This window comes from Rhinatrema bivittatum, chromosome 15 (assembly GCF_901001135.1).
Source record: "Rhinatrema bivittatum chromosome 15, aRhiBiv1.1, whole genome shotgun sequence".
NCBI lineage: Eukaryota > Metazoa > Chordata > Amphibia > Gymnophiona > Rhinatrematidae > Rhinatrema > Rhinatrema bivittatum.
Genome location: NC_042629.1, coordinates 49,641,952 through 49,665,775, shown reverse-complemented (window position 1 = coordinate 49,665,775; position 23,824 = coordinate 49,641,952). Strand labels below are relative to the sequence as shown.

The 23,824-nt window shown below is 47.5% G+C and overlaps 1 protein-coding gene across 1 annotated transcript in view; it reads left to right on the top strand.

Moving 5' to 3' along the window:
* The first annotated feature begins 3,213 nt into the window (after window positions 1-3,213).
* PTGFRN (prostaglandin F2 receptor inhibitor) overlaps window positions 3,214-23,824 on the top strand; it is an 86,129-nt gene continuing 65,518 nt past the window's right edge. Inside the window, exon 1 of the mRNA XM_029578365.1 lies at window positions 3,214-3,379. Coding sequence (XP_029434225.1) covers window positions 3,334-3,379 — 46 coding nt within the window. The 5' untranslated portion in view covers window positions 3,214-3,333. The remainder of the gene's footprint in view (window positions 3,380-23,824) is intronic.

Here is a 23,824-nt window from a genome sequence, read left to right as displayed (position 1 = left end):
CTCGGGCTGGTTGGAAGCAAGTAGTAAGAAAGCAGCACTCAGAGAGGTCAACCCTGAGGGAAGCCAATAAAGGCGATGACATCTACTATCAACCCAAGAGCAGCCTTGATGGGAACTCCAACATGCTTGACCATTTGAAGGTTTTGTGGTCCCTGGTCTAGGTATAGGACACAGGCGATTCAGGAAACAGAGATACAATGCAGGTCATGCATTGGGGGCTCTGTCTTATCTATTCCTCATGGTCCTGAAACCTCAGAACTCTTCCCCATTTGGTTTGTTCCTGCTAACAAGTCTGTATTTCAGAATAATCAAAATATGTAAATTAACAATAAAAAAAGAACCATGGTATAGGAATACATCTAATGTTGAAATGGTGACCGCTAGCTAGTCACTGTAGCTCAGAATCAGAACTCTCACCCGGAACAAGAGTGCGCGCTTTCTTACCAATTAAATAGCCCCTCCCCACCCAGGGCTGGCACTGGCAGTAATGATCCCTGCCACTTTTGTAGCCCTGAGCCTCTAACACCTATCACAGATCTAGGCTGGAGGCCCTTATTGAGCCCTAGCATGAGAAACTGTCCCCTGAAGAGTCTATAAGCAAACAGAGTCTCCAAAAGTATTGGCTGAAGCAGGCGTGTGGGCTTTCTCCCTTCAGGCCTCAGAGCCAGTGGAAGTGACTCACTGAATGAGTGAACTGGCAGTTTCAGGGCATGTACCTGGATCTTAAACCTCGTCCTGAAAACTGGCACCCGAGTTGGCAGCCCCCATGCAAATGGAAAGAAATGGGATGTAAACCACTTTTTCACCCCTCCAGGGAAGGATTTGGATACATTGCTAATGTCATGGGAGGGACCTTATAGAAATAAAGGATTTTACTTTTCAGTGATGGAAAGCTAGGAAAAGACAGAAAATGTACAGAATCTATGACACATGCTTTGCTCTGTCCAATTCTACAAATCTTTTATTTGCTCAGTTAACTCTCAGATTTAGTGACAGTTACTCACTCCTCCCCATTAGTGTATCAAAGCAGCCTGCCTGGCTGATGTCCTTATTCTTTTTTGAGTTGTGTTTACTTTTCTGCCTGATGCCCATGTCCAGCTCCCGATTTAAGGCCTGGCACACTCTGAGGCTCTCTCTGAGTAGTCCGCACCATAACTGTGACATGACGCTCACCACCTTTGACCTCCACTGGAACCGTGAACTCATGGCATCCACCAGCTGGCCTGAACCCAGGGGAAGATACACAAAGACCTCGCCTGGCAGAAGAATGCAGGTACAAATAATATCCGAGGACTTCCTGGCAGAAGTTGCACAAGAGTCCAGGATAAATGCACGTCCTTTAAGAATTGTAATTTAGGGCACATTGAGTTTGACTGTTGACAAGTTGAAGCAAATAAGATAGACCTGCCGTTTTTTTTTCTATGCCCCTGATGTTATGCCGCAGTTGCTCTGTTTACATCCACCTCTGGCATACAGCAAATAACCTACATGCTGCAGGCAGAAAACACAGTGCGTTTTGAATTGGCAAATCTATGTGTTAATGTCTGAATCAATCCCAAGTTATAAAGCAAACAGAGCTGCAAAAAAAAGGCACAAGCAGCTCAGGTCCTAAGGCATGAAAAGTTTAGGAACCTAGTTACCACTGAAAGGAAAAAAGAATTCAAATTGTTTTCTTTGTCTATTCTGTCTCTCTTGCTAATCTGTTTTGAAAACAGTCCATAATATTTAGCTTTGAGCATGGGATGTAATCTATCTACTTTAAGCATGGGTCTAGCTTGTTCTGTGGATCGCTCTTGACCTAAATAAAGAGCAGATCGTGGGGGTGGGGACAACTGTCAGAACCAAATTTGATTCACTGGTTCTTTGTCAATTATCTGCTTGTCAATTAATTTTTAAGGTTGTTTTAATTTTTTGCCATTAGGTCCAGGAGAAAAGATTTAATCTTTTGTTGTTGTTGTTAATCTTAATTTTTGCAAGGGGAAGACATCATCTGTCTCCATGGGCCCCTCTCACTTTGGGGCACCTGCTGGCATTTCATGCCCTGGAAAGACCATTGCAGAGGCAGCATGTGCCTGATGGTGGAGACGGGGGACAGACTAGGGTTGGGTTTTAGGGGCTGGATTTGTAAAGTTTGGTGGGGTTATAATATATTTTAATGTTTGCTTTGCATAGCCTATCTTTCTCGTTTTATTGCAGCTGCTTTGAGAGTGGTTCTTATAGAGCAGTTAATCAAACACATAAATGCGAGAAGTTTGGGTTTTCTTGAAAAAAAGCAGCGATTCAGACTAGGAAGCACGCTGCCACATTTGTAACATTATCAGGGCATTCTCCGCAGGGCCCCTGTGCCCCTGAAAGGAATTCCAGAAAGGGCAATGGCATGGCCTTATGTGTTCCAATCATCCATGAGTCAAACGATACAAAAACACAACAAAACACTGGGAGAAACTGTTCCCATTGCAAAGCAAAAAGAAAAAAAGTAAGTAGCAGAAAGTCAGTTTTGCATCCAAGAAAGGCACATGAGCTCGGTTCCCTCTACAAAAAAAAAAAAAAGTGCAAGAACTTAGCTTCTGCTATAGAAAGGCAAAATAGGAGCGCACATTTGGGACACGCGGTAGCAGACAAAGCTGAAACTTGTGAGCAGCAGTTTGCCATAGAAAAAGGTAGAGGGACCCTTCTCGCACTGGTGGAAAAAGCACAGGACTTCACTGCCTGCTGTAGGGAAAGCAGAGAAACTCCGTTTCGCTTGCACACGTAAAAGGTTTCTTTAGCACACGCTGGCAACTCTTGCCAAGGTTTCAAGCTTGGCCACTATCCCTACACAAGCTCTCATCAGGATCTCCACGAAGATGCACCAAGGCACAGTATCTAGGGCTGACGTGGACATCTTAACGACTGGTGCAAGGGCTCCCGAGTTTCAAACTTGGGCTAACGCGACCTCTTTTTTTCTGTACCGCAGAAACTCCGCGTCCCTGTGTGTTTCCGGGTCCAGTAGCAAAGGCAAAGCAGCACAGGCAGCGGGCGAGAGCCCCTGCCTGGGGATGGGCTTTCCGGACAGGGCCCTCTACCCCCGGGATGGGAAGGGGTTAAGCCTCGCTCTGTATCCTCAGCCTGCATCGGCTCCCCCTCCACTTTCTGGTTAGAGACAAAGAGTGAAAGTGCCGCGCCCCACCCACCCCCGGCCCTCCTCCCCCTCCCGGGGCGGGCTCAGGCTGGGCTGAAGGAGCCTCACCTGGCGCGGCGAGTGCCGGAGAAGGCGGCGCCAAGGGGATTCCGACTCCTCCCCCTCCCCCTCCCCCGACAGCGATCGCGGAGACGGGAGAGCGGGGCGGAAGAATGAGGACCTCTCCCCTCCGCTGGCTGCTGGCGCTGCTCTGCTGCGGTGAGTCCGTGTGTCCCCCCCCCCCCCCGATCGCCGCGCGGGCCCCCGTGCAACACGTACCCCTCCCCCAGAATCGGCTCCTGCCTTCTTATTGCGCGCCGTCCCCCCCCCCCCCCCTCCTCCTCCCGGAGGGCTGGGGAAGGAGCCGGAAAGTTTGTGGACGCGGGCTCCTTCCCCAGCGCACATGGCAGCAATGAATGAGGAGCCCCCGCCGGCAGCCGGGGGAATCGGGATCGGAGCCCGGGGGGGCGTGGGGAAGCCCCCAGGCATCAGCTCCACGCTGCAGATTGAAGGGAAGGGCAAGTCTGGCATTGGGGTTGTTTTCTTCTGTCTGATTAACCAGCTCTATTATTACAAGAGTTCAAGCAGCCAGGATAGTTTCCTGGACTCCCCCCCCCCCCCCACGTCAATGAAAGCTGCCAGCCTTTAAAGATGGCTGCAGCCCATGTTTCTTGTGCACAGACCTGGCTTGCCCCCCCCCAGGAGATTGCCCTGAGGTTAGCTGTCAAAGCACCCTAGGCTCTGATCTTCTAATCTGGGGTGAGCGCCCTCCTGGGAGCTCTGGTGCTCTGTGAGTGTTCATAGGAGGCGCTGGTCCCCTCTGAGCCAGTGACCAACCAGTGCTCCTCTTGCATTGGAGGGGAGGACGCAGTGGGCATTCATGACGGTAGGTCACTTTGCAAGAGCAGAGGTGTACCCTCCGGTTCTTGGATACAGGTTGTGCTGTTTGTTCTGCTAGAATTTCCCTTCCTGCAGAAAGATGAAAAACTCTTCCTGGTTATCTGTGTGCTTACCCTACCACTTGCTAACCACACTGCGCATTGTAATGAGGAAACTTTGTGACATGTGAAACCTTGTGGAGAACAAGGTAGCGTGAAACCCTTGGCTTGGTGGCTGTGTCCTTGTATGACATAGTTTCAGATTTTATACGAGATCTGGTGGGTTTGGCGAACACAGTGGACATAGCATGGGCCGCCCTGCCCCATAGGTGAATAGAGGATGGAAACACCAGTGTGGGTGACTCCTGTTGGCAAAAGAGAGCACTGAGGCTTGACCTGCGGTCTTCTGCCAAAACATGTTCTGCACCTTCCCCGGTACGACCATGAGGGGAGACTGGAGCCTGAAAAAGAAGGGAGAGAAACTTTTTTTTCACTCTCTCTAAGTTACATTAACAAAAGAGGTAAGCTCAGAGAACCAGGGCTGCCCTTAAGAGGGTGCAGGGCTCAGGAACGCTGAAATGGAAGTGTTGAGGATGGTCTACCATAGTGGTGTGGGGTGCTTGGTGGTTGCCCCTATTCACCCCCTCCCCCCCCCCCCCCCCCCAAGGATGGCCCTATAGAGATCTACAGCCATGTGTTATATTTTAACTTTGAGGTATTAGCACCAGTCTCTTCTAAATTTCAGTAAGGAGGGCCACAAAGAACCTCATGAGACCCCTCCCTCAAGCCTCAGATTTATTTATTTATTCATTTAACACTTTTAGATACCGAAGTTTGTATGGACATCACCTCGGTTTACATAGAACTTATAGAGAGGAGGACATGGAAAAGAAGAGGGTGGGAAGTTACATAATAAAAAAAACTGTATAAAGGAGTAAGGCAAAGAGTAGCGGTTAAAGGATAATGGAGGAAGGATAGGTAAAGAGGGGTGAATCAATAGGAACAAGGTAACTGTGGTAATAACTAAAATGATTAACTCAGTGAGGGATTATGTACAGGGATTATGTACAGGGGTGGGGAGTGGAGAGGAGAGAGGATAAGTGTTAAGTGAAGGCCTGTTTCAAGAGCCAGGTTTTTAGTTTCTGTTTGAAGGTCTGGGTGCAGGGGGCACTGAGTTCCAGTGATAGGGGCCAGCAATGGATAATGCTCTGTTTTTGGTGGCATTGAGGTGTGTGAGTTCAGCAGGGGGGATGGATAGGGTGCCAGTGTGGGCTGATCTGCTGAGTCTGGTAGGGGTGTGAAAGTGTAGGGAGTTGTTTAGCCAATGCACCTTAGGGTTATGGAGGGTTTTGTGAATTATAGTGAGGGTCTTATCTCCTTCGGAATTCTAGATGGGGGAGCCAATGTAGGTCTTTTAGGATGGGTGTGATGTGATCGCGTTTACGGGGGTTAGTGAGGATGCGGGCAGTGGCATTTTGGAGCGTCTGCAGGGGTTTGAGAGAGGCGGCAGGGAGGCCAAGAAGGAGTGCGTTGCAGTAATCGAGTTTGGAGAAGATTATTGCTTGGAGGACGGTGCGGAAGTCGTTGACGTGGAGGAGTGGTTGGAGTTTTTTAAGGACATGAAGTCTGTAATAACAGTCTTTCATGGTGGTGCTTATACAATTTTTTGAAGTTGAAACTGCAGTCTAGTGTGACGCCGAGGCTTTTTTGCCTGTTGAAGCAGGTGGGGAGAAAGGGAGGTGGGGGAGGAATGGAGAATTGGTTGTGAGTGAAGAGGAGGAGTTCAGTTTTTGAAGTGTTCAGAGCAAGGTTTAGATTTGATAGGAGCTGGTTAATGGAGGATAAGCAGTTTTGCCAGGTTTGGAGGGAGGTGGTGATGGGAATGAGAACTTGGACGTCGTCTGCATAAATGTAGAGGGTGAGACCAAGGTCGGCTAGGAGACGGCAGAGGGGCAACATGTAAATATTAAAAAAGGTAGATGATAAGGAGGAGCACCACGGGTAAGATTGATGGGGATGGATTCGATGTTACCGATTTTTGCTTTGTAAGTTCTATTGTCAAGGTAGGATTTAAACCAATTGAGAGCTGAGCCAGCGAAGCCAATTTCAGATAAGTCTGTCTAGGAGGATTTTGTGGCTAATGGTGGTCGAACGCCGAGGAAATGTCGAGTAATTGTAATAGCATTTTTTTTTGTTAAGTTCCTAAATAATCTCCCAACATGCTGTTCAAGTTAACTCAAATTGAAGTGACCCGCAACTGGCCTTGAGAGAAGTCTGCAGCTAGTAAGGTGCAGGAATTAATTTATGGGACCAGTGGGCCCCTCCCCCCCCCCCCTTGGCTGAACAGAACCCCTGCTCCCGGTTCCCCAGGAGAGGGACCTTGGGGTGATAGTGTCTAATGATATGAAGTCTGCGAAACAATGCGACAAGGCGATAGCAAAAGCCAGAAGAATGCTGGGCTGCATAGAGAGAGGAATATCGAGTAAGAAAAGGGAAGTGATTATTCCCTTGTACAGGTCCTTGGTGAGGCCTCACCTGGAATACTGTGTTCAGTTCTGGAGACCGTATCTACAAAAAGACAAGGACAAGATGGAAGCGGTACAGAGAAGGGCGACCAGGAAGGTGGAGGATCTTCATCGGATGACGTACGAGGAGAGATTGAAGAATCTAAATATGTACACCCTGGAGGAAAGGAGGAGCAGAGGTGATATGATTCAGACCTTCAGATACTTGAAAGGTTTTAATGATCCAAAGACAATGACAAACCTTTTCCGTAGGAAAAAAATCAGCAGAACCAGGGGTCACGATTTGAAGCTCCAGGGAGAAAGATTCAGAACCAATGTTAGGAAGTATTTCCTCATGGAGAGGGTGGTGGATGCCTGGAATGCCCTTCCGGAGGATGTGGTGAAGACCAGAACTGTGAAGGACTTCAAAGGGGCGTGGGATAAACACTGTGGATCCATAAAGTCAAGAGGCCGCCAATGAAGAGTGGGTGACTCGCCAGAATGTCAAGAGGCCGCCAATGAAGAGTGGGTGACTCGCCAGAATGATGGCTACTGCCTGGAGACAATACCCTTATTCAATAAACGTACACATGCTTACTGTGACTCCAACATCATTCTAGCTTCAACAGCAAGAGGAAATGTGGAATAAAGGATCTGCACTCACAAAGGGGGAGTAGCTGGCTTGTTACGGCGGTTACTACCCCAAACCAAATAAGCCTGTTACTTCAATTTCTATGCAAATACAGCAGAGCTCTCTGCTTCAACGGCAGGGGAGAAGAAAAAAGGGTTCACACTCATAAAGCGGGGAGTAGCTGGCTTGTTACGGCGGTTACTACCCCAAACCAAATGTGCCTGATACTTCACTTTCGATGCATATCCAGCATAGCTCCCTGCTTCAACGGCAGGGGAGAAGAAAAACAACCAATAAGGGCTGTATAACATAGTCTGAGTAAAACAAATAAGCATGGGTGTAGCTTGCTTATTGCGGCGGTTACTACCCCTACTACCCCTAACTTATCAGCTAGATATTCACTTGGATGCAGCTCCATCACTGCTTTCTACATTAATGGTGGGGATGGAAGGGAAATAGAACCAAGAGCTAAGAGAAACAGATAAGTATGAGAGAAAAAAGTGTGTGAAGCTTGCTGGGCAGACTAGATGGGCCATTTGGTCTTCTTCTGCCGTCATTTCTATGTTTCTATATGATTGCCGGTTCCTTGACCTCAGGCAAATGCCGAGTGGCATAGGATGATAAATCTGTTCCTCATTTTGAAGGCCAGAAAGCTGTGGAACCTGACATGGTCCTGGTTTCTTGAAACCTGCGGCGTGTCCCCTTCCGTGAGACAAAACTCCCTTCAGCCAGAACCGGATGATAGGCAAATAAAGTCTGCTACTCCAGAACTGTGGCTGTACAATTTAGTGTTAAACTGTTCTTAAAAAAAAAAAAAAAAAAAAAAGCACCGCAGTTAAAATTCCAGATAAAATACAGCATTGGACTCTGGTAGGGGGAGGCAACTGGTAGCAGGGAAGGTGAATACTGGATTCCTATAAAGAGCAGATGAGAGTAAGAGGGGAATGCTGGAGGAAAAGCTCATGGGCTACATGGCTTGGTTAGTTGGTGCAGATAAGAAGGAAACCTTATAAAATGGGACCCTGGGATCACTACTCGCACAGCCCCTTGATAATGTGCTCTTTCTGTAAACTTGGTCAGGGAAGTAGCCAAGAATGGCTTAAGTCCAAGCAAAAATGCCATTGTTACCCAGGACTCTGAGTGCAGAATCACTATTGCAGCTGTTAATTAATTTTTTTTTGGGGGGGGGAGGGGGGCAGTGTTAGGGAATTTTCCCTGAAGTGGTAAAGGAACAAGCACTGATGGCAGAGGTGCTTTTGGTGTGCTCCTCCTATTGTGGATGGCTTGTTGCCTGAGGATGATGATGTTAGTAGGTTTGTTTGTGGGATGGTTGGTAACACACCCAAGGTCGCACGTTGCCTTTTCCAGTCGCGCTAGGTCACACCTTTTTAGAAGAGCGATTTGATTTCCTGTAGACTTTCTCCACAGGAACTTTTCCAGTTGTGATCGCAGCTCGGGCTGGGAGCCAATGATTGCTCCTCTGGCACTTGTCCCTGATTTCATGCCGTCTGTACGAGCTGTTGTGGTAAAGATGTAGATAGTAAGCGGACTTTGGTTGATCTCCATTCTGAACTTTGCTGGTTTCCCAAGGGGAGATGGTAAGGGTCAGCATGTAGTCTCTCAATCACTCATTGGGTCCAAAAAACTGAGAAGAGAGGGAGGAGCTTCTGAGAGGTGTGCTTTTCTGACTGGAATACAAAATCCAGGAGCTTTGGGACTGCGGCCATTTCCTTTGGTGCACAATTACCCCTACATGTTTGTTTATAAAGCACCATCAAGGGACACGGCACCGAACATACATAGTAACATAGTAATGACTGCAGAAAAGGCCCAACCGGTCATTACAATATATCTGCCGCGCCGTGCAAATTATCCCTGTTTCTCTTAAGGGTAGTAACTGCAACTCTGTGAAGTTATCCCCAAGCCATATGATAATGGTAGTAATATTTACCATCAAAACCAAGCAACTGTCAAAGCCATAACAAATTACTGCTAGCAACATTTTTACTGGGGGAGGAGCCTTCTTGATAATTCAGACAGTGCTGGTTGATGTTCTTTGCTTTGGCCCTTGGCGGTAGAAGCCGTTCTGTGCTTTTTCCCTTATGTCTGTCTGTCAGTACCCCAGACTGTAAAGGTCAGGGCCCAGCATTGGTTAACATCTGAATCCAAATCCCCTTTTCCTTCCCTGCCATTGAAGCAGAGAGCGATGTTGCAGTTGTCAAAAACATCATGGTTAATTGGTTAAGGGTAGTAGTGCCCATGCCTTCTGTCAAGGGTAGTAACTGTCACTCTGTGCATGTTACCCCCATGCTTATCTGTACCCCAAACTGTAAAAGTCAGGGCCCTTTTCCCCCTTGCCATCAAAAGAGATCTAGGTGTCATAGTGGATAATACTTTAAAATCGTCGGTTCAGTGTGCTGCGGCAGTCAAAAAAGCAAACAGAATGTTGGGAATTCTTAGGAAGGGAATGGTTAATAAAACGGAAAATGTCGTAATGCCTCTATATCGCTCCATGGTGTGAGACTGCACCTTGAATACTGTGTACAATTTTGGTTGCCGCATCTCAAAAAAGATATAGTTGCGATGGAGAAGATACAGAGAAGGGCGACCAAAATGATAAAGGGAATGGAACAGCTCCCCTATGAGGAAAGGCTGAAGAGGTTAGGACTTTTCAGCTTGGAGAAGAGACGGCTGAGGGGGGATATGATCGAGGTGTTTAAAATCATGAGAGGTCTAGAATGTGTAAATGTGAATCGGTTATTTACTCTTTCGGATAATAGAAGGATTAGGGGTGACTCCATGAAGTTAGCATGTGGCACATTTAAAACTAACACTGGTAAACAAAGTTTTTGTTTCCTTCAGGCTTTTTGATGTTCCAAATAGATTTTTTGATGCTGATCACAGATATTACTTCAAAATTTGTTCATTATGTAAGGTTTTTGAGAAACTGCCAGTTTTGTGTTATAATAATTGTGAAATTTTAAAACATAATCTCGCGTACATATATTTTCTTGCTGGACAGAAGCTTTTATGATTTTTAAAATTCATGTCATATTTTTGACGGCGATAAGCAACGTAACATGTAACAGAGACTAACTTTTTAAAAAAAATACACCAAGAAACTCTGCCTGATCATGCCAGAACTTGCTCGGGCAAGCCCCAGCAATTTGCGGGAAATGTTTCCACGCATAAGTGATGCCAAGATAAAAGAAAGTGTTTTCGTTGGCCCACAAATCCGAGCTGTGATGAAGAACAGCCACTTTGATGGTCTTCTGTAAGGTACAGAACGTGTTGCGTGGACAGCCTTCAAGAATGTCATTTGTAACTTTCTAGGCAACTATAAGGCAGCAGACTATGTCGAACAGGTTGAAAATCTGCTTCAGGCATACAAATTGATGAAGTGCAATATGTCATTGAAGATACATTTTCTTCATTCCCACTTGGACTTCTTCCCAGACAACCTTGGTGCTGCGAGTGACAAACATGGTGAAAGGTTTCATCAAGACATTGTCAAAATGGAGAAACGGTATCAAGGCAAGTGGAACCCCTCCATGCTGGGTGACTATTGGACTCTCATCCACGAAGCGTCAGGCAGTGATTACAAACGAAAATCTGTGGCAAAACATTTTTAGTTTTGTTCTCTGGTGTAAACATTGCCATTAAAGCTTATGCCACTAAGACATGTAACAATGCTTAATGTATAACACACTTTTCTGGCAAATGTATGTGATACAGACATAATAAATGCATATTTGTGTTCAGCTTGTTAAAATCTACTTGTTTCATCGTAGGTTGTGGAGGAAACAAAATATTCCCAGAAATTTGTTTACCAGTGTAATTGGAGAAAGTTCTTTTTCACTCAATGCACAATTAAACTCTGGAATTTGTTGCCAGAGGATGTGGTTAGTGCAGTTAGTGAGGCTGTGTTTAAAAAAGGATTGGGTAAGTTCTTGGAGGAGAAGTCCATTACCTGCTATTGATTAAGTTGACTTAGAAAATAGCCACTGCTATTATTAGCAACAGCAACATGGGATAGACTTGGTTTTTGGGTAATTGCCAGGTTCTTAAGGCCTGGATTGGCCACTGTTGGAAACAAGATGCTGGGCTTGATGGACCTTTGGTCTGACCCAGTACGGTATGTTCTTATGTTCTTAAAAGTATAGAATAGCAAATGGGCGCAGCAAGTTGTAGGATCCTACCCCTCAGAGTTGTGCAGTATTTGTATGCACTCCATCCCCATGCGTTACAGTGGGAATTCTCACGCATCACAGGAGCTAAAGGAAAAGTATGCTGCTCAGCCAGGTGCATGTGGCAAGATCAGATTCCTCTCCAGGCCCTACCTGTTGGCGGTGAATGATTTTCCTCTCTTGCTTTTCTCAGTGGCACAGGAATTCTGTCATTTTGTGGCCGCCTGACACACACAGATCACCGGATGGCACTGCACCACATGACTATTCTATGACCCTCCCTTTCGCGCAGGTAGAGAAGACTTGACAACTTTTTGCATGCTACCTGGAAAGATATAGTGAGGGCCTTATTAGCTATCGATTACTAAGATGTATCTTTGGGTTTCCCCAAACTTGTCCTGGTGACCCTGTCAGGGTTACAGGCTACCCACAAGGAATAGGCCGGAGATAAATCTGCATGCATGGGAGAGCCAGTATATGTAAATTTATCCCATGCCAGTTCATTGCAGATATCCTGAAAACCTGACTGGCTGTGGGGGTCTCCAGGACATCTTTGGGAAGACCTGCTCTAGTGGATTTTAGCCACCACTCAGGTGGCCTTCAGACCGCCTATCACAGCTTCTGCCCTGTTCTGTGCTTTCCACAGGGATAATGAGACTGCTCCTTCCAGGGATGTACATTTTAGTCTGACGCACCAAGTGCGTTTCAGCGGCGGCGGCAGCAGCAGGAATTCCCTCTCCATGAAGTGGAAGGCCACCTAATGCTTTGGGCCTGGAGATCCCGTAACCAGTGAAAGCAGCATTGACCAGATGGCTGCAGGATTCCTGTAGTGATGTCTGCTCCATAGTCCTCACTTGGGGAAAGTATTTACAAATGTTTGAGGGCCGCAGGCAGGCTTTAAATAAACAAGCAAGAGGCGGCCAGCAGGAGGGAGACCATTAACTGACAGAGGTCAGAGAAACAGACAGCTGGGCGCATGCTCTGGGCCTAGAAACACAAACACGCACTCTCACACACACTCGGTTTCGCTGGCACGCGCTTTCCTGTGTACACAGAACTTCTGTACTGAGTGAAATTACCAGCACTGTGTGTTTTTTTTTTTTCCCCCCCTGTAACCTCAAACTGTATCGATACCATATGAGGCAGTCAGAAATCACTGAGGGAGTGTTGGGATAGTGAGGACACAGACACACACACGATTCAGGAAACTTTATTGGCATAACATTGTACACATGCTGCCAAAGTAATAGGTATAGTAGTTCAAACACTGCCTCCCCACCGCAGAGGAGGTGCAGCACAGGTAGTAGTTCAAGCTTCCTTCACACACATACGTGGCTGTGCCGCAGAACAGATACAGCCTGGGCAGCAACAGCGCAAGATTCCCTCTCTCACAGAATAGATGGTTTGCGATTAAGGGTTTTTTTGGGGGGGTCGGGTGTGTGTGTGTGTGTGCTGTAGAGTGTAGTTTCAGCCTGGCTCATTTGTAAAGGGGGAAGGGGACAGGTAGGCGAGATTATTGTCTGGCACACAACCTCTCGGCATGTGGCTGGCCTCTTTCGAGTGAGCATGTTTAGATATTCAGACTCCTGGCCTAATTTTAGCTTTGCCCTGATTAATGCCTGACAAATACGTAATTGCACTTATTAAAGTCTGCTGGAAGAGCTGTAGTAGGTGTCCTGGTTCCAAGGCAGGTCCATTGGGGGATTTTCGATATTTGGCTTCTCTGCTGTGTTTGCTCATTTTCGCCTGCCCTAATCACACCTTTATGTTATGGAAGAGAGATTCTAATGTGTCAGGGTGTGTGCACACAAAGAGCACTGCCCTACTGAGGAGTCTTAATTTTAATTTTTTAAGAAAAGGCAGTTTATGAAATTGTCTGCTTAATGGCAGTTTCTTTTGCACCTGGAAAGACAAGGTCTCATGACTCAATTAAAATAAATTAACTGTGTATGCTGTTTGTTTGTATGTGTTTTGTGCTTGCCTTTGAAGGCTCCCGGGGTTGTTAAGATATGTACATGATGCAACAAATTTCTCCTTGAAAACAGACAAAAATAATTGGCTGTTTTGGGTTGTACTTTTCACCCTAATAGACCCCCTTTGACCTTCATACTGTAGAGTAAGACAATTGCATGGTCACAGAGTTCTTGTCCTTGGAGGGGTTAAGTATATAGAGGTTAAGGTCTCGCGGGGGGGACGACGACACATGTATCTGTACACGCCCGGTGCAGATATATGTTGGTTGTACTGAAAATCCTTCCTGCAGGTAGCTAAGAAGGACTGGAGAGTCTGCCAGAAACCTTGTGGAGCCTTTTATGTGTTCTCAGCAGTGAGAGTTTGTAGACATGGGAAATGTCAGGAGAAGCTGGGGGTAAGGCGGGAGCAGGTTTGTTTTAGGGGAACAAGTTTCCTTACCTCAGTTCAAGCACTGAATCACAAGCGTTAAGAAGATGACATAAATCTTAACTCAAGTGCCTGTACTTCTGACACTTTATTGGATAATCTGTGTTCTGTTATTTCCGAGGACAAGTAGACAAAATGCATTCAAAGACCTATCTGGTTTTATTTTACTGCAGAAAACTTAGAGCCACCCAGGCTGCTTTAATGTATGTAGTTAGTTCAGTAGCTATTAAAACTGCTTCAGTTTATTGTGAACGTTGTTTGGTGGGGGAACCTGAATGTAATCTGCTTTGAAGCCTCATGAAAAGAAGGCTGCCTCCATTGCTTCTATATTCTGCCTGTTCCAGGACTTATTGGGACTTGGTCCGGAGCTGCACTATTCCCTCGCTGTACTAAGGTTGACCTCTCTCTGATACATGCAGCAGAGCAAATAAGCGTGCCTGGACTCGTCTTCTGATTTTGATGACTAAAACGTTGCCGATGCTTTCATTGCAAATGTTTCAGTGTTCTTGCAGAATCCCAATGGGGGGGGGGGGGGGTTTGCATAAATTGTTTCCCACAGGTACAGAAAGTTTGGGGTTTAAAAAAAAATTACAGTTTCCTTTGTATTTCTACTGTTAGGCCAAGAAGAGGTTATGTATGTGCTGCTTGGTACGTGGCTGCTCGGGATCCCAATCTATGGCACCCATGTGATATCTAGGCCCGGTGTGGAAAAGGATCCCGACTTGCTATTAAATCCCCAGCATAACAGCCAACTGGGGGTGATAACCTCAATTCAAATGATCCCTTCTTGGACTCCGTGAAGGAGTTTGTTCAGTATTGCGGGGGCCCCAAGCATCCAGTGCACCCGCAGAGCTGGCAGGTCGGAATCCCAGTCTGGAAGTGAAATAAAGTGCGGTGTGGCAGGTGGGCATGAGAGAGGTGAGGGGCACTCTGGCCGCTACAGGAGGTTCAAGTGCACACCCTTCCCCTCATCCCTGGGGGTGCTTGAAGGCTCCCCCTCCTTTCCTTTAACAGAGAGTTTCTCCATTCTCAATCTGCCGCAGCTCCTTACAGCCTGCCCCAGGGCCACTCGTGCATGCGGGGGATGCAGTGAGGGAGTGACTTTCCCCAATGAGATGACAGGGCATAGCCTTTGGACTGCAAAACAAACCCGCCACCAGGAACCGTGCAAAAAAAAAAAATGTCATGACTTTGTTTCAGTTTTATTTTTAAATGAAAGGATTCTTCTGAAAGTGGATGGGCCTCTTTCCCTTTCGGCAGGAAAGGGACTTTCTCCTGGTCCTTGGCGTGACTCCCTTCCTGGAAAGGACTGGTTTCAAGGAAGAAGGCTAGAAAGATGTAGGTGTTTATCTACCGTGCAGCTAGATTTACAATCTTCCTTGGCCTTTATGAAGACCTATAAACAGATGTGTGTCCAAACCAAAAAAGAATATTTTTCAGATAACTTCTAGCCCACTTTGGTGCCCAGATGATCGGCCTCAAACTCATTAAACTGACTGCGATAAAATGTCCATGCTTTTTAATGGAAAATACAAAAATCTTTAGCAATTGCTGAAGAACGATTTGTGGAGATGACAACTGAGAGTTTGTGTAGACCAGATGTCACAGAAGATAGCTGGTAAACTCTATCAGTTACTTTGTTTGATTTACACCCTATAGATTTGGAAGGTGTGTAAGCTTTGAGTTTCAGATCTACAACCCGTCTGTAAGAATTCAGGCTGCTAGGTAGCCCTCCCTCCATCAGAGGCCCTCACTGAGCTGTGCTTATGCCCTCTAGCCGCTGCCTTGATGGCCGCATGCCTTGCCTTTCCCACAACTTGTTGCCTCATCAGTGAGTCACCTTGGCTCTCTGCTTTGACCTACCTGCCTTATTCTTTGTGACCCTTGGGCCTTTCTTGCTTCATATTGCCCTGTGGCCTCCTTGGCCTTCCTGCCTTGCTCTGTGGCTTCCTTAGCCCTCTTGTCTTGCCCCACAGCTTCCTTGGCTTTCTTGCCTTATCTGCAGCCTCCTTGTCCTATCCTATGGCCGTCTTGCCCTGCCTGTGGCCTTTGAGCCTTCCAGCCTGTTGCTTTCTTGTCTAGTACTGTCCAGCACTCCCTGTTGCCCTGTTTCCAGTGGGCCCTCTGCTCCAACCTGTGTCTTCCTCTCCAGCCCTTGCATTCAGTCCCAGTCGTGCCTCCAGTTCCAGCCTATTGTCAGTCCCAGCCTGGTCTCCAGCCTCTGCCCTAGTCCGACTGCTCCCATTCCAGGAAAGTCCTGCCGGATCCCAGAATCTGCAGGCTTGACCCAAGGGGGAGGGGGCTGGGCAGGTGGAAGACCTTGCTGTGCTCTGTCCTGGTCCTGTACCGCTCTTGTTGGGGAAACACCTGAATCCAGCCTGCCTGACCACGACACTCATTTTGATCCTTGCCTTCATGCTGGTCAAGACCACTAGGTAGGGTTTATTGGAATGGCTTATGACACTAATTAATGCTTCACTTAATGAAGGTATCATGCCTGGGCCCCTAAAATAAAAGCAATAATTCATCCAATTAAAAAAAACAAAAAAAAACCCCAACCCTTCTGTTAAGGTTGTTAAACATGAAAATTATAGGCTGGCGTAGAACCTTCTGTATTTATCAACCACTGGATTACTATGAGGACCGTGGTATTTTGGATGTCTCCCAATCATACTTTTGCAGGGGTCATAGTACTGAAACTGTCTTCATTTCTCTGGGAGGCTCTTTTTGACAATGGACAGATGTAGTCCACCTCAATCTCTCTTCAGCATTTGATACACTGGCTCATTTGCTCCTGCTTTTTCTGATCATAGGAAATTGGTGTTGGAGGGGCAGAATTAAGCAGGATAGAAAACTCCTTGAATGAGAGATGGAATTCATTTCTACTTATTTATTTAGATTTATATTTCGCACTTTTCCCAGCACTTTTCAAAGTGGATTACATTCAGGTACTGTAGATTTCAACATGTTGACAGTTTCAGGAAAATACTTCTCACTAATTACCATTCTCAGACGATGTGCTCACTCCCTGCGTTTGAATGCTTATCTCTAGCCATTAGGAAAAATTTGGTATTCTTTATAGGACTTAGCAGGGCTGGTGCTAGCTTGTTTGCTGTCCTGTGCAAACAGTTATTGTGCTGCCCCCCCGCCCCCAATTCATTCATTCTCTGTCCAGAGACCACCAAAAAAACACCCAGCTGCCTTTAGTGATACAAACTTTCAAAACTGACACCATCTCCCCCCCCCCCCCCTCCCCGAACTCATGGCTGGTGCAAGGGTATTAGGTGTCCTATGCGAACCTTATAGCCTTGCACAACGCCCCCTGCGTTAAGTTATGCATTTGTATTTTACATGAAAAATATCAAAGTACAGTATTCTGAGGTAAAAATATCACTTCCATTATATATTTACATGCACTGCTGTGATGCCAACCTGAAATCCCTGCAAAAAAAGACATTGGAACCCATAGGGTATTAGGCCTATTGTGATGGGTGTGGGCTTGACCCTCTGAAAGCCCGAATACACTAATACACTTCCTATTAGGTAAATGACTCACCTCAGTCACACATGCAGAACATAAATAGACCCTCGCCAAATACAGAATAGAGCAGCCATAAAGTAGAAATACAAACACGCAGACAAAAACTGAACTGGAAACCTCAAGAAGCCAGACTCTCTGACAGGCCGATACAGTACAGTGCGCTCCGGCGGAACACACTGTTAACCCGCGTTTGGACACGCGTTTGACGCACTAGCTTTACCTCTTATTCAGTAAGGGGCAATAGCGCGTCGAAAACGCACGACCAACCCCCCCCCCCCCCCCCGAAACTAATAGCGTCCGCAACATGCAAATGCATGTTGATGGCCCTATTAGTTATTCCCGTGCGATTCAGTAAGTAAAATGTGCAGCCAAACCGCGATATTAAGTCGGAGGTCCCAAAAGTTAAAAATAATTAAAAATAAAAAAAAAATTTGAAATCGGTTCGCAGGTTGAAAACCGGAAGCTCAGTTTTGCCGGAGTCCGGTTTCTGAACCCGTGGATGTCAGCGGGTTTGAGAACAGACGCCGGCAAAATTGAGCGTCTGCTGTCAAACTCACTGACAGCCACCACTCCTGTCAAAAAGGAGGTGCTGGGAATGCGCTAGTGTCCCTAGCGTCTCTTTTTACCGCGGGCCCTAATTTGACTTTTTTTATTTTTACTGAATCGCGCGCACAGGAGAGTGGCTCTCCCGTGACTTTTACTGTATCGGCCTATATGTAGGGCAACAATGAAAAAAACAGAACCATCACCATGCCTCAAACATCAAACAAAATCCTACCTAATAAACGAAGGATGACCGACGTGCCGCAAATGCGCAGTAGAGACCAGCTCTACCGCGCATGTGCGGGCGAGCACGTCGGTCTGAGCCGAAAAAAAATGGCGGCGTCGAGTGGCAGCGGCGTCCAGTGGCAGCAGCGGCAGCGTCCGGTGGTAGCGGCAGCGGCGGCGTCGGATGGCAGCGGCGGCGGCAGCGGCGGGTGGCAGCGGCGGTGGCAGCGGCGGCGGCAGGGAGGGACTGACAGAGAGAGGGAGGGACTGAGTGAGAGGGGAGGAGAGGGAGGGAGTGGGACTGAGTGAGAGGGAGGGAGGGAGTGGGACTGAGTGAGGGGGGGAGAGAGAGTGAGGGGGGAGAGAGGGAGGGAGTGGGACAGAGAGGGAGGGAGTGGGACTGAGAGAGGGAGGGAGTGGGACTGAGGGGGAGGGAGTGAGACTGGGACTGAGGGGGAGGGAGTGAGACTGGGACTGAGGGGGAGGGAGTGAGACTGAGGGGGAGGGAGTGGGACTGAGGGGGAGTGAGACTGAGGGGGAGGGAGTGGGAGTGAGACTGAGGGAGAGTGAGTGGGACTGAGTGTGAGTGAGAGGGAGGGAGAGAGGGGGGAGGGAGTGAGTGAGAGGAGAGGGGGGAGTGAGAGGGAGGGAGGAGAGAGGAGGGAGGGAGTGAGACTGAGGGGGAGGGAGTGGGACTGAGGGAGAGTGAGTGGGACTGAGTGTGAGTGAGAGGGAGGGAGAGAGGGGGGAGGGAGTGAGTGAGAGGAGAGGGAGGAGTGGGTGAGAGGGAGGGAGGGAGGTAGGGGGTGGTGAAGACTGAGGGGGAGTGGGACTGAGGGGGAGGGGGAGGGAGTGGGACTGAGGGAGAGTGAGTGGGACTGAGTGTGAGTGAGAGGGAGGGAGAGAGGAGGGAGGGAGAGTGAGTGGGACTGAGTGTGAGTGAGAGGGAGGAGTGGGTGAGAGGGAGGGAGGTAGGGGGTGGTGAAGAGTGAGGGGAGAGAGAATGAGGGGGAGGTGAGAGACAGAGGGATGTAGCCCGTTTTAACGGGCTTAACGGCTTGTCAAGAAATAAAATACATAATATTATTTTTAAAAAAGCTGATGAATAAAAGATCAAATAATTAAAAATTCATATACAAGTTTTAAAAAAAAATGGGCCAAACCAATAAAATTATATTTCAAAACAGCAGACACAGCAAATAACATCTGAAAAATAAAACTAAAATTTTAAAAATTCATGCTTTCCATACCTGGGAATTTTTTATTTCCATTCACCCTGGAATTGTTGTGGAGTAGTGGGAATGGGATGCACAAGCTTTTCTCCCTCTCCCCAGACAGGCTCCCATTCTTAAACACATACCTCCTTCTCCTCCCAGGAAGGCTCCCATGCATGCATGAACACACCCACCCCCCATTCCAGGCAGGTTCCCGCTCACTCATACCCACACCCACATGTAGACCATGCAGTCAGGGTACATGGGTCATTCCTCCTCCACTGCTGCCGCCAGCCTGTTCCTTTGTGGAGAAAAGCCGTTCTGCAGCTCCTCTTCATGTGCTGGCCCCGAGGTAATTCAACACTCGCGGTGCTAGCACTTCCTGTATTCTCATCTCGCGAGAATACAGGAAGTGCTAGCACCATAAGTGTTGAATACCACTGGGCCAGCACCGGAGGAGGAGCTGCCAGATGGGTTTCCTCTGCTGTGGCTTTCTCCTTCTGCCACTAGTGGTGCAACGGGCCTCTTTCCACTGCTGGTGTGTTTGGGTCCACTGGTGGTACCACGGGCCGCCTCTTCTGCTGCTGCCAGTGGGATGGTGTCCACTGGCGGCACAACAGACCTCCTTCCGCCGCCGGTGGGATTGAGTCCATTGGCGGCAGCACTGGCCTCCTCTTCTTCTGCCACTGGTGGGATGGGATCTACTGGTGGCACCATAGGCCTCCGCCTCCTGCCGTCAGTGGGCTCGGGTCCCCTGACGGCAGCATAGGCCTCTCCCTGATGCCGCCCTACCAGGTGTGCCGCCGTATGCAATTGCACAATTTGCACACCCAGTGGCGCCGGGCCTGGGATTTATGCAACTGTTTTTATTATTGAAATCCAATCGGCAGCATGCTGTAGCTAATTTGAATAAGCGTTTATAGACACTGGCTTACTGTTGACAAACTTTTTTCCTAAATGCTAGGAAAACAGACAATGCTCTGGGTAAGTAGAAAATAGGCTCCCAACGTAGGTTTACAGATCATGGTTGGTGGTAAATTGTTAGCAGTGAAAAAAGAGGTTTCTAATCTTGGCGTGATGTTGGACTACAAATTAAGCATGGAGTCCTTTGTTCTCTCAGTTGTAAACCTTGCTTGTTTTAAGTTGCAATCAACTTGTCTGTTAGCTCAGATGGTTAAAGGTAAGATTTTTAAGGACAGTGATACAGGTGCTGATTTTGTCAAACATTCATTACTGTAGTCCATTGTACGTAGGGCTGTCAGCAAAATCCCTCAAGAAACTAAACTAGTACAAAATTCATCGTCCAGACTGCTCTTGTGATAGTCATGTTGGGATCATTTTTAGCCCTAGTTTATAGGAGCTTCATTGGCACCCGCTCTGTTGGCAAGCCAAATTCAAAATTTTAATGTTGACTTTCAGAACTCTTAGGGGCCTTTTCCCAGCTTATTTGGAGGATTGCGTAGCTTTTTATTGACCGTAACATAGTAAATGTTGGCAGAAAAAAGACCTAAGCTGTCCATCACGGCCTGAATCTCACTGTGAAGCCCGTCTTAGCATTCAGTCACTGCAGAGGGCTCATCTTGCAGAAACTAGAAACAAAGCTTTTGGTTTTGTAGCCCCAAAACTTTGGAACAGACTTCCTAGAAATTCAGGTTGGAAATGGACAATTTACAGTTTGCTAAATTGTCTAAAATGTGTCTGCTGTTTTGCCAAGCTTTCTGCCTTTTAAGTGGATCAACTTGGCCAAAGCCTCTCAGTGGCAAAGTAATCTAAGGGTTCAGTAGTTGGTGTTTCAGTGCTGCTTTATTGATTTTATATTTGCATTCTAGACATTGATGTGGTGTTTATCTTTATTTCTTTATTTTATAATATTAGCTTATTGTTAAATTTTGCAATATTGTATGATTTTGGGTTTTTTATTAATTGTATTTGTATTAAATTATTAGTCCAGTAATGTGAAATTTATCTGACATGAATAATAGTTTTAGAGCAATGGAATATAAAGATTAAATAAGGGAAATTAAAATATGTAAATTGGCACAGAGATCAAATGTTTGCAGATGTGTCTCTTGAATATTCATTGTGAGTCTCCTGAAAACCAGACCTGACCAGAGGAGAGGATTGGGGCCATCATGCACCAGAGCTCTTTCTGTAACCCTAAATCAGACCACTAGGTGTCTCTGTTGCACAAAGACCTATGACTCCTCCCCCATTCAGGGGCTGTGACTTCTGCCCCTGCACCATCCCTAGTCTCGGCCGATCTCCAGAAAGACCTGACCCAGGAGGCAAACTCAGGTCTTCTCCATGGCGCTGCCACTGAGTCACCAGGCTGGCTACGTTGACAGTTTCAGAATTTAATTTCCTTTTTTTTTATTCTGATTTATAGTTCAATTTCTGAGGCAATCTTGGTGTTTATGATTTTTGAGAGCTGCTCTTGCTTGACTGCTTTCCTTCCTTATGAATCTGAGCAAATCAGGATGAATGGAGGTGGGGCTGGTTTTGCACAGAACTATGCAGGCCGTGCAGTGATGCTTCTAAGATTGAGGACAGAGAAATACCTATAGTAACTCAATGTAATCCACTTTGAAGTGCCCGAAAAAGCAGAATATAAATCAAATAACGGAGCATGGAGGCTTGTGAGACCGGGGGTGGGTGGCTGTGCTGAAGCATGCACGCCTTTTGTTTCAAAACAAGAATAAAGAATACTACAAAATATATATATTCAGGCCAAAAAATAAAGGAGACATAGGAATAAGACCAAACATGATGCAGTAAAGCCAGGAAAGAACATTCTCAAATGAGGGTATGGAGCTGATGGGGGTAGACTCAGGAGCAACATCAGAAATCTTCCTCATGGAACAATTTCCCAGTGAAGATGGAGGAGATGAGAATAGTGAGAGAATTCAAGAGAGCCTGGGACAAGCAGAGAGGAGCCCTCATAGTGAAGAAGTGAAAGGAAAGCCAGAGGTCAACTTGGGTCTACAGCACTGGGCACCAAAAACGAAGCCGAGCTGACCGGATGGGTCTTATGGTCCTTACCTGCTGTCATGTTCAATGCCCTATATGGCGCAGCCTGGCTAGTACTCTTGCATTGCACGCTGCCATGAATTTCGGTCTGCTGTTTCTGGGTTTCCTAACCCGTGCTCTGACAATTAGCCCTTTCTTCTACTCTTGACATGGTACTCTGGAACACATTAACTTGATGCAGATGGTTGCCAGCGGGTAGGGATTTTATTTTCTCCCCACTTCACAATGGGCAGCTCTGCTTTCCAGTTGCGATGCTCTTGGAACGACCAAAATGACTCCTCTGTCCTTACAGACAAAGCGGTGACCTTCCTCCCCTGAGATGGCACTCCCCCGATGCTGTTTTAGCATGCAGTACCCTGGGTATTCAGGGAACCATGTGTGGAGGAATGACAATGTAGTGAAATAAAAATAAATGAAAACAAAACTGCAATAAAAAAAAAGTATGGGTATGATAAAACATGATACCTCGTACACAACAGTATGGGGTAGATTTTCAAACCGCGCGAATTGGCGTACTTTTGCTGGCGCATCAGGCGCCAGCAAAAGTACGTGGGATTTTAGTAGATACGCGCGTAGCCACTAAAATCCTGGATCGGCGCGCGCAAGGCTATCGATTCTGTATAGCCGGCGCGCGCCGAGCCGCGCAGCCTACCCCCGTTCCCTCCGAGGCCGCTCCGAAATCGGAGCGGCCTCAGAGGGAACTTTCTTTTGCCCTCCCCTCACCTTCCCCTCCCTTCCCCTACCTAACCCACCCGCCCAGCCCTGTCTAAACCCCCCCCCTTACCTTTGTCGGGGGATTTACGCCTCCCGGAAGGAGACGTAAATCCCCGCGCGCCAGCGGGCCGCTAGCGCGCCAGGACGCAACCTGGGGGCGGGTACGGAGGGCGCGGCCACGCCCCCGGGCCCGCCCCCAAAACGCCGCGCCGACCGGGCCCGCCCCCGACACGCCCCCCTCGCCAAACCCCGGGACTTACGCGAGTCCCGGGGTCTGCGCGCGCCGGTAGGCCTATTGAACATAGGCGCACTGGCGCGCAGAGCCCTGCTCGCCTAAATCCGCCCGGATTTAGGCGGATTTAGGCGAGCAGGGCTCTGAAAATCCGCCCCTATGGAAGTAATCCCTACCAACCAAACATTTAGCAAGGTACACAGTAGACTTAGGCCATTATCAATTAAGGGAACAGGTCAACTTTGCTAACTCAGAAAACTGTCCAAAATGCATCCCTTCACCCCACTCCCAAAAAAGGATTTTAGTGCTAAAACAGAGGCCTTCAAAAAGGGGCAATATTTATGTAAATATAAACTGCATGTTTGACGAATTGAGGCTTTCTGCTGAGTGCCACACACCTGGCTCCTCTCTGACCCTCTGTCCTCCCCTACCCAACCGAGCCTGAAGGAGCCTCTACAGGGGCCATGACAAGGTCAACAGGGTGAGGTTTGAGGGTAGGGAGCAGAGACGTCTTGGGACAAACGGAGCCCCAGGACCTTTGAGAGTTCATGGACCTGTACTTCAGTGT